The sequence below is a fragment of the Sardina pilchardus genome, chromosome 2 (assembly GCF_963854185.1).
Source record: "Sardina pilchardus chromosome 2, fSarPil1.1, whole genome shotgun sequence".
NCBI classification, from domain to species: Eukaryota; Metazoa; Chordata; class Actinopteri; order Clupeiformes; family Clupeidae; genus Sardina; species Sardina pilchardus.
In genome coordinates this window covers 29,849,622-29,861,715 of record NC_084995.1, presented here as the reverse complement: position 1 = coordinate 29,861,715, position 12,094 = coordinate 29,849,622, and the positions used below count along the sequence as shown (strand labels likewise).

The following is a 12,094-nucleotide window of genomic DNA, read 5'->3' as shown; positions in this document are numbered from 1 at the left end:
ACCTTGGCAATCATTCACTGCTAACATGCTGGCTGGCTGGGACAGGTGGTCAGGAGGGTTCTTGGTTGTCATGGTAATTGTAATCTAACGTCACTTCCTTTTATTTAAAACGCCTCGAGCCGCAAAGATTGCGGGTGTCTTCTAGTTCTAAGCCCTGAGGTAAATGGAGTGAGCTGAGGGGGTGAGGTTCTCCTAACCCTTCAGAGTCAAAAATAAGTATTCAATAAAAGACAATGTCCGAGGTAAATGCCTCGACACGTCCGAAGGCAACGCCGAATGGATCAAGTCGGCATGAGAAAAGTTTGGGTCTCCTCACAATGAAGTTTGTGACATTACTGCAAGAAGCTAAGGACGGAGTACTCGATTTGAAAGTGGTTAGTAATCTTAAAATCCAACTGGATAATGTAACAGATGTAATTATTCCTTAATTTGGAAATGATTGTCCTGGTTACATTTCATGGAAACCAGATTAATATGTAGTGTTAATGCAACGTGACCAACATTGACATTCTCACGATGAAAGCACTGGCAGGACACAAAGGAGTTGGCACTGAGTGATCTCAAATCAACGTTGCGTTAATGTCAAATTTCCATACAAATGTCTTCATAAGGCCGAAGTGTCAGTTTTGCAGTGTGGTGATTAACAACCATACTCTTCCATGCGAAGTGAAGTACGTTATGTTTATTTTGGGTCTTTGGAGTGCTGTGGTGTCTTGCTGATTAAAGCAACAAGCAGGTGCACTGAGTTGGCTCCCACAGCCTCGACCTGGCGCACCTTGCTAAGCGAACGTTGCTAGCCTTGTTTTAATCATAGCGCTGCGCTCGTTTGTTCATAAGCGTCTTTATACTTTAGCTTTCGCTGTACGTCTGATGTTTAATTTGTCTGACTACTTTCCCCCGTTCATTAAGTTAAATTATCTTCAGTAAGAACCTTTCATAAGCACTTAGATATGGTGTAACGTTTATTAAGTTAACGTTGGCTTGGTTAGCTCTGGTGATTAGTTTAACGTTACTGATTGATTCCAGGGGTAGTTACCTTTTAGGTGTTAGAGGATGTTCTCTGGTATACTTCTGGATCATAGATCAATTAATTTGTGAAAACTTGTCCTCCTCCGACAAAGTAGACTACAGTACTCCAGTATATTCCAGTAAATCCTGCATTAACATTACATGAAAGTGGGAATAAAGTCTACTCAAAGTAAAAGAACAGGGGGGAGTTTCAGTGTTGTATTGCATAGGCATTAAGTCACATCACACATGTGAAAACAAAGAAACGTGCAAACATCTATAATGTCTACTTGTATAAAATTGAAACTAAGATGTTTATAGTTGTGCAATTTGGAGTAAAACCTTTTTCACTGTTTAACACATGTTGAAATATGTTATCTTAAAAGTCTTCAGTAACTACAGTAGCCTACAGCTGTCAGACGAAAGTACCAACAACAACAAAAAAACTATTCCTTGCAGAGGCTATTTTTCTTTTGGACAATTTATTCATGTAACGTAGAATGGTTTAAATATGTTGCTGTGAAATGATCATTTTATATGCGGTGACAGGCAGCAGACACACTGGCCGTCAGGCAGAAAAGGAGGATCTATGACATTACAAATGTACTAGAGGGAGTGGGACTCATTGAGAAGAGGACTAAAAACACCATCCAGTGGAAGTGAGTGGCATTCATAAAGTCAGCTGTGTATTATATACTTACACTAATTGACATATGTTACTGTTTAACAGTCTTTGTGCTTCATTATGTAGTCTGACATTGCTTTTTTTGTATTGTATAGATACTGAACAAAAGACATGCAGAATCCCTTGCCATGATGTACAATTGTATTTTATTTTACTTTTATTTTTGTCTGACCACTGTATAATCTTTTGGTCTTCATCCTGAACAGAGGTGAGAAATCAGGATGCCAAACTCAAGAGATGCTTGATCAGGTGGAGCACCTGAAAGCCCAGATCCTAGAGCTGGAGATGAAGGAGTGTGAACTTGACCAGCAGGAGGCCTTAGTCCAGGAGTGCCTCAAAAATCTAAGTGAAGACCCCATAAACAGCAGATATCCTTTGCTAGACATGAAAAGTATAGTTAGGTAATTAACAGACTGTGGAAAAGGCACAGCCCTGATGCTACCCACTGAAACGTTATGCTCTTGCATAATGCCTAGAACCTGCTGCCACCAGCAGTTTGTCACCATTATTAAGAGTCATATTTCCATTTCAGAATATCATGTTTCAAAGCTGCACTCAAATATCATGTTTCAAAGCTGCAGGAAACAGGATTCTTTGTTGGGGAAAAAGTAAGGGTTAAAAGGACTTTTCAACGACCCTGTGTTAAGTAGAAATTCAGGTCCTTGTGGCCATTGTTTCACAGATTATATGTGTAATATTTCATTCTACTTAGCTTGTCTGTCTTAACACCTTTCTAACGTAAGTATTTACTAGTCATACAGTAAGTACTATATACCGCCCCCCGGTCTTTCCAGTTTGTAACAGCAATTATAACGGGAAGCTTTAAAGATTGTTCTTTCTTTCCTTGCAAACCCCTTAACTTGACACACTTATAAATATGTGACGCATGAGGACATATGCGATTCATTCAGTGGAGACACCCTCCTGGCTGTCATGGCCCCCTCAGGAACAGAGCTAGCGGTGGCTGGACCGGTATGTGACTTTCATTTCATTTTTAAGAAATCTCCATTTGTCTCTCCAGTGTGTGTGTGTGGCAAAAATTAACACTTCATTATTTATGGTCCTATGGCCTGCTTTGTCTTGTTGGATCTGAACTCTGTAAATTAAAAAAAAAGGGGAAAAAACAAGCAATGTGTTGCATGAATCCTACCTCCAACCCAGGCTCAGACTGGCAAGAAGAGGTACCAGGTGAAGTTGCGGAGTCAGCTGGCTCCCATCCAGGTCCTCCTGATCAACAGGGAGTCCAGCGGTGCCAAGCCTGTGGTGTTCGCTGTCCCTCCCCCTGAGGACATCTCGGTGATGCCCACTCCCCCCAGCACTCCGGCAGGGCTCCAGAGGTGCTCGCTGGCACAGGCCGCCGGTCTGGAGCAGAACCAGCTCAAGACCAGGACCCACATCACACCTTCGTCCTCTCCACCAGACACGCATATGGGTACAGTTCTCATCCCAGTGCTCGGTCGGCTTATTATTTTGTCATGGTTTCAGTGGTTAGTATAAAAACTTAATATTTAGGTGAGTTTCAATTCAAAGCCAAAGAAAAGATGATGATAAAAATCAGGGATTAAATGAGGAAATTGTCCCCCTGGCCCATTAAGAAAGACACATTGTCCTGCACTGAGGAGCAGCTAATCAAACTCTGTTATCTCTCCGTGAAGATTGTCACCCTGAGACTCCCGAGAGCCTAAGTCTCCTGGTGCAGGACTCCATGGCTGGCTCGGACACCCAGGTGCCCATGGAGGGGGCGGACCTGCAGTGCATCCTGGAGCAGATGAAGGAGGAGCGGGAGGGTGAGGAAGTCGTTACACATCAGCTCAGCTCTGCAGCAGTTCCTCCGTCACATTCCTATAGACGTGATTCCCCCCCCCCCTTCTTTTTAAAATGGTGTCACAGTCAAAGTTTCCTTTTACCTCCAGGTGTTGCTGACCTCATAGACGAACTGATGTCATCTGATGGTAGGCATTCAGAGGTTTTTTGGTTTGTTTTGTTTTGTCATCATGAATAATGATGGCGCCCAAAAGAAGCAAATTAATGTTTGGAAATATACAGTATCAGTAGACCAAATCCTGGTAAAATTACTGTTACTAAAAATGTCTGATGAGGGTAACCTACATTTATTTGAACATGTTTTGGTTTTGCTGGCTTTGCTGATAGCTTTTCAACCCACGCCTTATGTGGTTGCTTAGATTTTATTTGAAACTACTGTTTCTGTATATAATATCAGCATGTTTGTTCTAAGAAGGTCTATGCAACAAACATGCTGAGATTATATACAGAAACCGTGGTTTCGTATCAAATCTAAGCAACCACACTTTACATCTATCTAGCCAGGTTCCTTGACCCTTTGTCCATACTTGTCAAGTCCAACAGGCTTCATTTAGGTTATTGGCCGCATGCAATTGCCTCTTCCATACCTGAAACTGATTGAAATAGTATTCCAAGAGACATTTTGGGTTCTTTGATGACCAAAATTTGGACCAGACTTATCACTTTGACTCACATTTAACTAAATTATTAACCATGATGTTTATCGTGCAGGTTTTATGAGTGGAAGAGACAGCATTGAGACAGTTGCATGAAGTCTAAAGATCCTGTTTGCATAGGGAGTGATTTCAGTGCTGCAGGATGAGTCTCAGGTGCACTAGAGTGTGAATGCCTTCTGATGATTGTTTCAGACTTGAAATGAATATCTGCTTTTCTGTGTGTCTATTTATCTACTTTATCGGACTTGAATTCAAATGAATGAGTTCAGGATGTATTTGAATAGTTTCTTTCTTCTCTTGATCAGCTGAATAGTCTTAACTACTCAGTGTTTCCTTGAAGTGGGCAAACTGCCAAGATAAATACTAAAAAACAGATAAAACTGTTGACATGTTTTATCTGTCATTGTCTGAGTAAGAGTGATGATGCATATTAAGGATTTTTTTTTACGCTTCGGTAAAAGCCTTCCAGCGTTATGAGTAAAACAAAAAAATTATGTCCCTGGAAAAACAGAGAAAAAAAAAAATAAGATGCCAAGATGATGGTAACAATGTGATGAAAAGTAATAGTGTTTGATGAACAGTGATTCGACTCCTTTCTTCTCCTCTTTCTTCTGCAGTGTTCCCCCTGCTGCGACTCTCGCCCAACCCAGGAGTGGATTTCAGCTTCAGCCTCGATGACAGCGAGGCTGCCTGTGATCTGTTTGATGTGCACATCCTTAATTATTGATTAAGTGCGTCTCTCTGCATCTTTAGGCTGCTCAATCAACACCGTGTCTGTACTGTATACCTTCTGGTGAGCCAAGGTATTTATTTAAGCCCATTGTGAATGTCTCCCTATACACTATACATTGAGTTGATGAACACTGCCAACACAGAGACAGTGGTAATCTTTGCCTGCCACATGCCTCCCAGGATCTTTTGCTCCTTATGATCATTATTATTCTTATTCTTATTCTTATTCTTACTATATGGTTGAAAATGTGCATGCTCTCAGACAGCCACCTAGTGGCATAACAAGCTCTTAATGTCTTGGTGCTGACTTGATCTCATGAGGACAGCAGCCATGGTTTTATGTTTCCCAGACAGTTTGCACGGTGCTCAGGGATGACTGATTGACAAGTGTTTTTTTTTTTGTTTGTTTGAGGGCATGAGGGGACATCTTGAGCTGAGTGACCGTTGGTGAGTGGGTGGGTCGAGGTCTGATATCTTTATGATTCTTTAGATATCGAGCCAGTGGTTGGGTGTTGCCATATTATTCCTCCTTGTAGTATATGCCATGATACTTATCTTACTATTTTTGCCAGGGACAATGAAGCTTGAGATAATTTATGGTGCCTGAAGTCAGGAGTTGCTCCTTAATTATTGTTATCCAGTGTTTTCTCATAGGAGAGCACACCCCCCATAAAAAGTAGTGATCAAAAAGGTAGCTTGATGAGCAAGATTCTGAAGCTTACAGTATGATCCCCCAGATTGTGGTTGGTGAATATACTGATATATTCAGCGTAGGTCATTCTGATGAAGCACACTACATTGATAGTCTCAATGCCACAGGCATGCTATTGAATGTGTCAATTTCTGAAATCTATACAGTATGAAAGGAAAGAGACATTTGTATTTATGTTTTTGACAGCAGTTTCTGAACTAATGTGACACTGCCATTTTTGTGAAGACATTTTTTTGTTGTTCACTAATTATTTATAGTTATTTGTAAGTTTGCGTTTCTTAACATAAAAGATTACTATTTTGTACCTAAAAATATATAGTTCTCCTTTGAAGGAGGACTCTAAAATGGTAACTGCCTTTGATAATCTGCCTTGATTGGCAAAAGAGTGCCTTTTGTATACTTCTTAGTTTGCCACATATCTGTTGTTCTTTAAGCAGTACAGTTATCTATTTTTTTGTTCAGTTTATTTTTTACATACTTGTAAAGCCAAAGTTTGGTATTAAAAGAAAACTACTGCCTTGATTTCTGCTTGATTATTAGTACATGAGTATGAATATCAATCATTAAGTATATAATCATCATAGCATCATTAAGGTACTTGTGTTTCAAATAGCCATTTAGTTTTCCTGTCAATAATGATGGTTCCGTTTGTTGCAAAAATGCATTTCTGTATTCAAACACTAGAGGGAGCCCATGTGTTGTAGATAGTAGTGCCCTATATAGGGCCCTAGTAGACAGACTGACAACAAGGAATTAGTTTTTTTGATATTGTTCGTTTACACCATGTCCATATATTAAGCAAAAAGTATGTGCACTATAAAAAGTAAAGCCTTCCGTGTACAGCAGCTGAACTGGGTCCTAGGGTCAGACATGGACAGTTAAAATGTAGGGTTGTGCTTTGCGAAAGCCCATGAGGGGGGGGCTGTGCAAAAGTGCACTGAACCAGTTATTCCAGTAAATCTCAGCAATTTCCCCCACCAGATGCCGACTGTTTGAAGATAAGGGTGGAAAAGTGCGGGAAAAGGGGAAACAATTTGTAACTAAATATCTTTGATGCCTTAAGAACAGCGCACAACAGTAAGCATTTTAGCTAGAATATTTTACAGTTTGTTTAAAGATGGTTTCTGATGTTTTTTTTAAGGTTATTGAGGATGCAGTAACATGTCAGATCAGATCCCTACTACTTTGACGTTTTATCTGAAAAAGTATCAGATCAGATCTCCTTTCCTCTTATTTGATGTTATAAACCAGATGTAATTGCAGTATGTACCAAGTTTATCCTCCGTTTTGTAACTGACTGTCTCCCCTTAAAAGCCTAAATATTTAGGCTGTGCTTTGAGATGGGTGTGCTGATTGCAGGGTGGTAATGCCTTTGTACAAACCACAAGGTTTTAGGGGGATGATGAGAGAAGTTGTTTTCTGACACATCTGAATTGTTATGTTAACAAACGGATGTTGACCTGAAGGTTTAAAAGTGGGAATGCAAAAATGGTTTTGAACCACAGTAACCACAGTCTTGTTGATTCTGGATGTTACTCATTCTATCTAAAAAGCTAAACAACATTTTTTTTTTTTTTTTCAAATGCTCCTATCTGACACATCAGTTGCATGTGTGCACACAGCACAGCATGGTTTGTTTTGCTTCAAGACTTATCAACATTCCTGGGCTAACATGTCTCCATCATGAGGCGTTAATAGGAATTCATAATGCTTATGACTCCACTGAAATGGGTGTACCTCGGTCATAACCTTGGCAGATATTCATGGACTGAGTTTTGCCCTGGCCCTTTTCCCATGATAAACAATGCAAGGAGACCACTATTTCTTGCAACCTTTATTCCATGAGGTGCATGTAAAATGAAGCCTGTTATAGTAAAAGAAGGCAACCAGTTATGTTTTGTCATGAAGAATGTTATTGATATTAAAGAAACACTATGCAACAGTTTGCTAGTAGTAGTATGGAGCAGGTTTTGAGGTATAATTGTATCTGTTATCAGGCAATTAGATTTGGTACCTTCAAATTTGTTGTAACATAGTCATGTTCATAATCACTGGTAAAAACATGTTGTTCCCAACAACTCTTTAGGATGCAGGAAGAAGTCTTGTCTCCTGGGTCAGAAAATGTGGAAGTGTGAAAGATAAGCTCTCTCGGCACATTTCCAGCTACAGTACTGTACATCGCATTCTCTTGGCCTTGGGATTTCTGAGAAGAGGGGTGGGGTGAAGCACAACCTGGCGCTGGTGGGCTTCAGATGACCGCAAAGACACCAGTTCCAAGGCCAAATCCCTTATCACAGCCAGGCTGCTGCAAGTGACCCATTGAAAAGCTTACCTTCAAACTCCCAAACATCTGTGGCCCAATTGAGCTAAATGAGTGGGACATTATTGAAAACTTTCATAATGACGTCAGCAGAAAACTCTCCATGACCACAGTATAAACAATGCGATCAAGTCCAGCAGGCGTCTCTGTTACATGTGGGTTTTACCGATAAATAACACATAATGAGTAATGTACTTGAGCAGATGTTCATGATCCTGTTTTTCCTCTAACGATAAACATGGGGTTCCGTCATATGTAGTGCACATGTAAAAGCAGATTATAGGTCTTATTTAAAATATACATTTTCATATACTGTACATATTAGCTTAAGTAGTTTCACCAGTAATGCATCAAATGCAGTGCTTATAACACATGCATGACATAGAATGAGCCCTATAAAAACGTGGATAGATTGCATACACAAACATTTTTATCTCCATGTCATTCAATATATGTAACATTTTTTTAACTGTCTTGTCAGTTAGCTCCACAACGCTTGTCCCCCAGGTTTCCCTAAGGTGGAGACTTCATCAGCTCTGTTTCTCTCTCTCTCTCTCTGACTCACTCTTCCTCACAAGTACTTATGCTCTCATATACGATCTTCTCAATCATTCCCTTACATCATCCATTCCCTCCATCATCCATTCCCTCCCACTGTTCAAATGGAGAATGTGCTGGTGTCCTGGGACCCAGCCTGGGAATTTAAGTCGATGTCCACTCCCTGCTCCTCACCGGAGCCTCTCATCCTCCTCCTCCTGCTCCTCTCTCCAAAGCCCTTGGCCAGCTTAAGAACGCGCTGTCGGAAGGACGACCCAATGAAGGCGTACAGGACCGGGTTGAGGCAGCAATGGGTCAGAGCCAGGCTCTCTGTGACCTGTGCGGCTCGATCCAGGACTTTGCTCATGCCGCAGTCGGTCACCATGGCGTACGCGGTGTCCACGGCCCGAACGAGCTTCACCGCGTTGTAGGGCAGCTGCGTGACGACAAACACCCCGACCACGGCCAGCAGCACTCGGATGACCTTCCACTTGCGACTCCTCCTCTCCAGAGGCAGCGCCCCCATGGTGCACAGCACGCGCGAGTAGCAGAACAGCATGACGGTCAGGGGCAGGAGGAAGCCCAGCAGCACCTCCACCACCTCCAGGCTGGCCCGGGCCACGGGGGCCATTTCCGTGGAGTAGACGGCCAGGCAGGCCTTCCTTCCGCTGACGGTGGACACCACGGTGGAGAACACCAAGTCCGGCACGCCGAGCAGGAAGGCGGCGGCCCAGCAGAGCAGGCACACCCTGCTGGAGTAGTTGGGCCTGAAGACCCGGCCCAAGCCCTGGTCCCGACCCACGGGCATGATGGCTAGGTAGCGGTCCACGCTGATGCAGGCCAGCAGCAGCATGCTGCAGGTGAAGTTGACGGTGTAGAGAGCCGAGACCATCTTGCAAAGCTCCGGCCCGACCAGCCAGCCCCGGACGGCGTCCACGGCCCAGAAGGGCAGCGTGAACAGCAGCAGCAGGTCGGCCACGGCCAGGTGCACCACGAAGGCGTCGGTCATGGTCCTCAGGCGCTTGTGGTACGCGTACACGGCCACCACCATCGCGTTTCCCGCCACCCCGACCACGAGCGAAAGGGAGTAGACCACCGGCAGGAAGGCACCGCCGAAAGAGCGCACGTCCTCCTTCTCACACACGCTGTGGTAGTCGTCGTAGCTGTCGCTGTAGTTGTCGCTGACGTTGTCATGGTAGTAGTAATCGTCCTCCATCATGTGGCCCGATTTATCAGGGTTCTGCAGTGCAAGAGCAAGTCAAGTCAAGGTCAGCGGCTCAGGCTCCGCATACTGAGTGTAAACATTTAACATTCCTGACAGGGACCTCAAGCCAATGAGCCTGCTTAATGGGTATGTGGGGGTCTGGACCTTGTAAACAGGAATGTGTGAGGTGAACCATTAAATAAACATAGAAGATGAACAACTGATTAAAAATGCACTGTTCATGGCTGTTTACTGCTGATTCTGAGTCATGTTGTCTACAGAAAGCTACTGTATGAGTAACATTTCCCGTTATCCCCAACTTCTCTGTTACAGTAAGAATGTCACACTTATGTTGAGAAATGCTAACTTTACAGTTTAAATACATAAAAAGACTAATTCAATTGCAGGTACTGATCAGAATACTGGTAATTACAAACAGATTTCATCTGAATTGTGCCTTTTCAGATAAACATGTCATAATGTTGCTAGACAGACAAATGTGTGCAACCTCCAGTATGCCAATCAAATGTAACATGTTACATTACTTTGATCAAAATAAGTACTGTAAGTAATCAAAAATAGTTACACAACAACATTTTGAACAGGGTATAGCTAATAATCTGTCATCTATAACCTATTACATTCAAAAGTAACCATCCCAACCCTATAAACAGCACATGGCAAAAATATTGTGTAAATAAATAGGAAATTCTAGGAATGCTTTGGTGTGGTATTACCAGTGAAAATAATGTTTTTCCACTTCCACAAGTAAGTCTACAAAGTAAATAACCATAATCAAAATTATGATTGAAACCTTCCTAGCAACCAGAACTTGTAAATGGACGAATTTGTCTGGTATTGTTTCTGTGATCTCTAGCAGACGTTTGGCTCTAGAGATTCACGTGCACATGTGGCTCCCAGAGAGTGCTCTGGGCCAACGGCATGGAAAGACGTATTTATCATTCCCAGCATTCTCACCCAGCAGAAATCTGAAACAGAGCCGTGTTTCCCCGAGCGAATCACGGCACCACTCCCACCTCCACTGACGAAAAGGAACATCAGTTCCGCAGATGCTGGCTTTGCTTAGCTTCAGCTTTTAGAGTCCCTGTGTAGTCAGTGTCCTTTACCGACTACATAACTCTGCGCTAAATATCTTGGCAGTTTATTACTTGCATATCTCCAAGATACTGGTCCCTGATGGCTTTATTGAGTGGGCATGCTGAAAGGGCTGACAGATGAGCATTTGAGTTTACTGCAGACACAGAACTTCTGTTTGTAAGTGGCTCGCAAGAGATTACTGTTGATTACTACTTTAGATGGAATTCTGTGATGCACATCAGCATTTTTGTTTTGGAATAAAACCATTACTTGGATACCCTTACTTTTTTACCTTATATTCCTTACATATTTTACCTTTCATTTTCAAATTCCAAGCTTTCAAAATTTCTGTTATGGCAAGTTTGTGTGCCAGTGTGTGTTTGCTGGACGCATAAATCTCCTACCTTTTTGACTTCTGCTGGTGCTGGTATGTCCTGGTATGTTATCTTCTCAGACTGTCACCCCTGCACCTTTCAATACAGATGTCCAAGAGATATGGTGGAAGTGTGTGTGTGTGTGTGTGTGTGTGTGTGTGTGTGTCTGAGGGAGAGAGAGGGAGAGAGAGAAGGTATTGGGTGGAGTTTAGTTTGCAGTGACAACCCAGAATGCATATGCATTAAACCAAAAAAGATATTCCAAGGCACATGTCCGGATTCCAATTTAAGGCCTTTAGGGGAAGGTGGTTTGCTGGTTGTTTTTATGTAATCATGGGTACTTACATAACTTTAACAACAGGTGATCTTTTCAGAAAATAACGACCGACCGTAACAAAGTTCCGGTTTATGATAGGAAAAACAAAGTCATCAAGTATAAAAGGGTGTGACACATTCATTATATCTGTCCTAACCATAGCCATTCTTTATTTCCATGTGTTTAACTCTCTTCGACTCTCTGTCTCAACTCTATTTTTACTCTTTTGGACTAAAGATATATAGAAGAAATTTGACAAAAGTCAGTCCTGTGTTAAGAAACATAATTATGTACAGTATTTGGAACATAATTTGTTATATTAACAAAGTGAATAAATAATATACTTAAAAAACAAACAAACAAACAAGCTCTTTGGATAAACTAAGAACATATGGGCACACAGAGCACAGGAAGTGTTTTTTTCCTCAAATGATCAAAGGACCAAGAACACAACTTTTCCACCGTCTTCCTAACCATGAGAGGAAATGCATTGTATGCCAAAGTCATCTGTTTTAATTCATTCACTATCCCTGACATTTTAAAAGAACAGTTGGTGTCTTATTCTGGTGACTGTAACGGGATACAGATCAGTTTCAGGTCAATTCGTGTTGGAAAGGGGCATGTACCA

General features: G+C 42.0%; 2 protein-coding genes across 2 annotated transcripts; one reads left to right on the top strand and one right to left on the bottom strand.

Moving 5' to 3' along the window:
- Positions 1 to 130: 130 nt before the first annotated feature.
- e2f5 (E2F transcription factor 5) lies at positions 131 to 6,139 on the top strand. Its single transcript, XM_062525730.1, has 8 exons — positions 131 to 374; positions 1,558 to 1,667; positions 1,900 to 2,061; positions 2,563 to 2,665; positions 2,855 to 3,125; positions 3,349 to 3,480; positions 3,607 to 3,645; positions 4,791 to 6,139. Exons 1-8 carry the CDS (start codon positions 234 to 236, stop codon positions 4,898 to 4,900), a joined length of 1,068 nt encoding a protein of 355 aa, XP_062381714.1. The 5' UTR covers positions 131 to 233; the 3' UTR covers positions 4,901 to 6,139.
- A 1,305-nt stretch (positions 6,140 to 7,444) lies between these two features.
- ackr4a (atypical chemokine receptor 4a) lies at positions 7,445 to 11,305 on the bottom strand. The gene is made up of 2 exons (XM_062525719.1): positions 11,181 to 11,305; positions 7,445 to 9,714 (listed from the first exon to the last, which is right to left on the bottom strand). Exon 2 carries the CDS (start codon positions 9,691 to 9,693, stop codon positions 8,596 to 8,598), a length of 1,098 nt encoding a protein of 365 aa, XP_062381703.1. The 5' UTR covers positions 9,694 to 9,714; positions 11,181 to 11,305; the 3' UTR covers positions 7,445 to 8,595.
- Between the last annotated feature and the right edge of the window lie 789 nt (positions 11,306 to 12,094).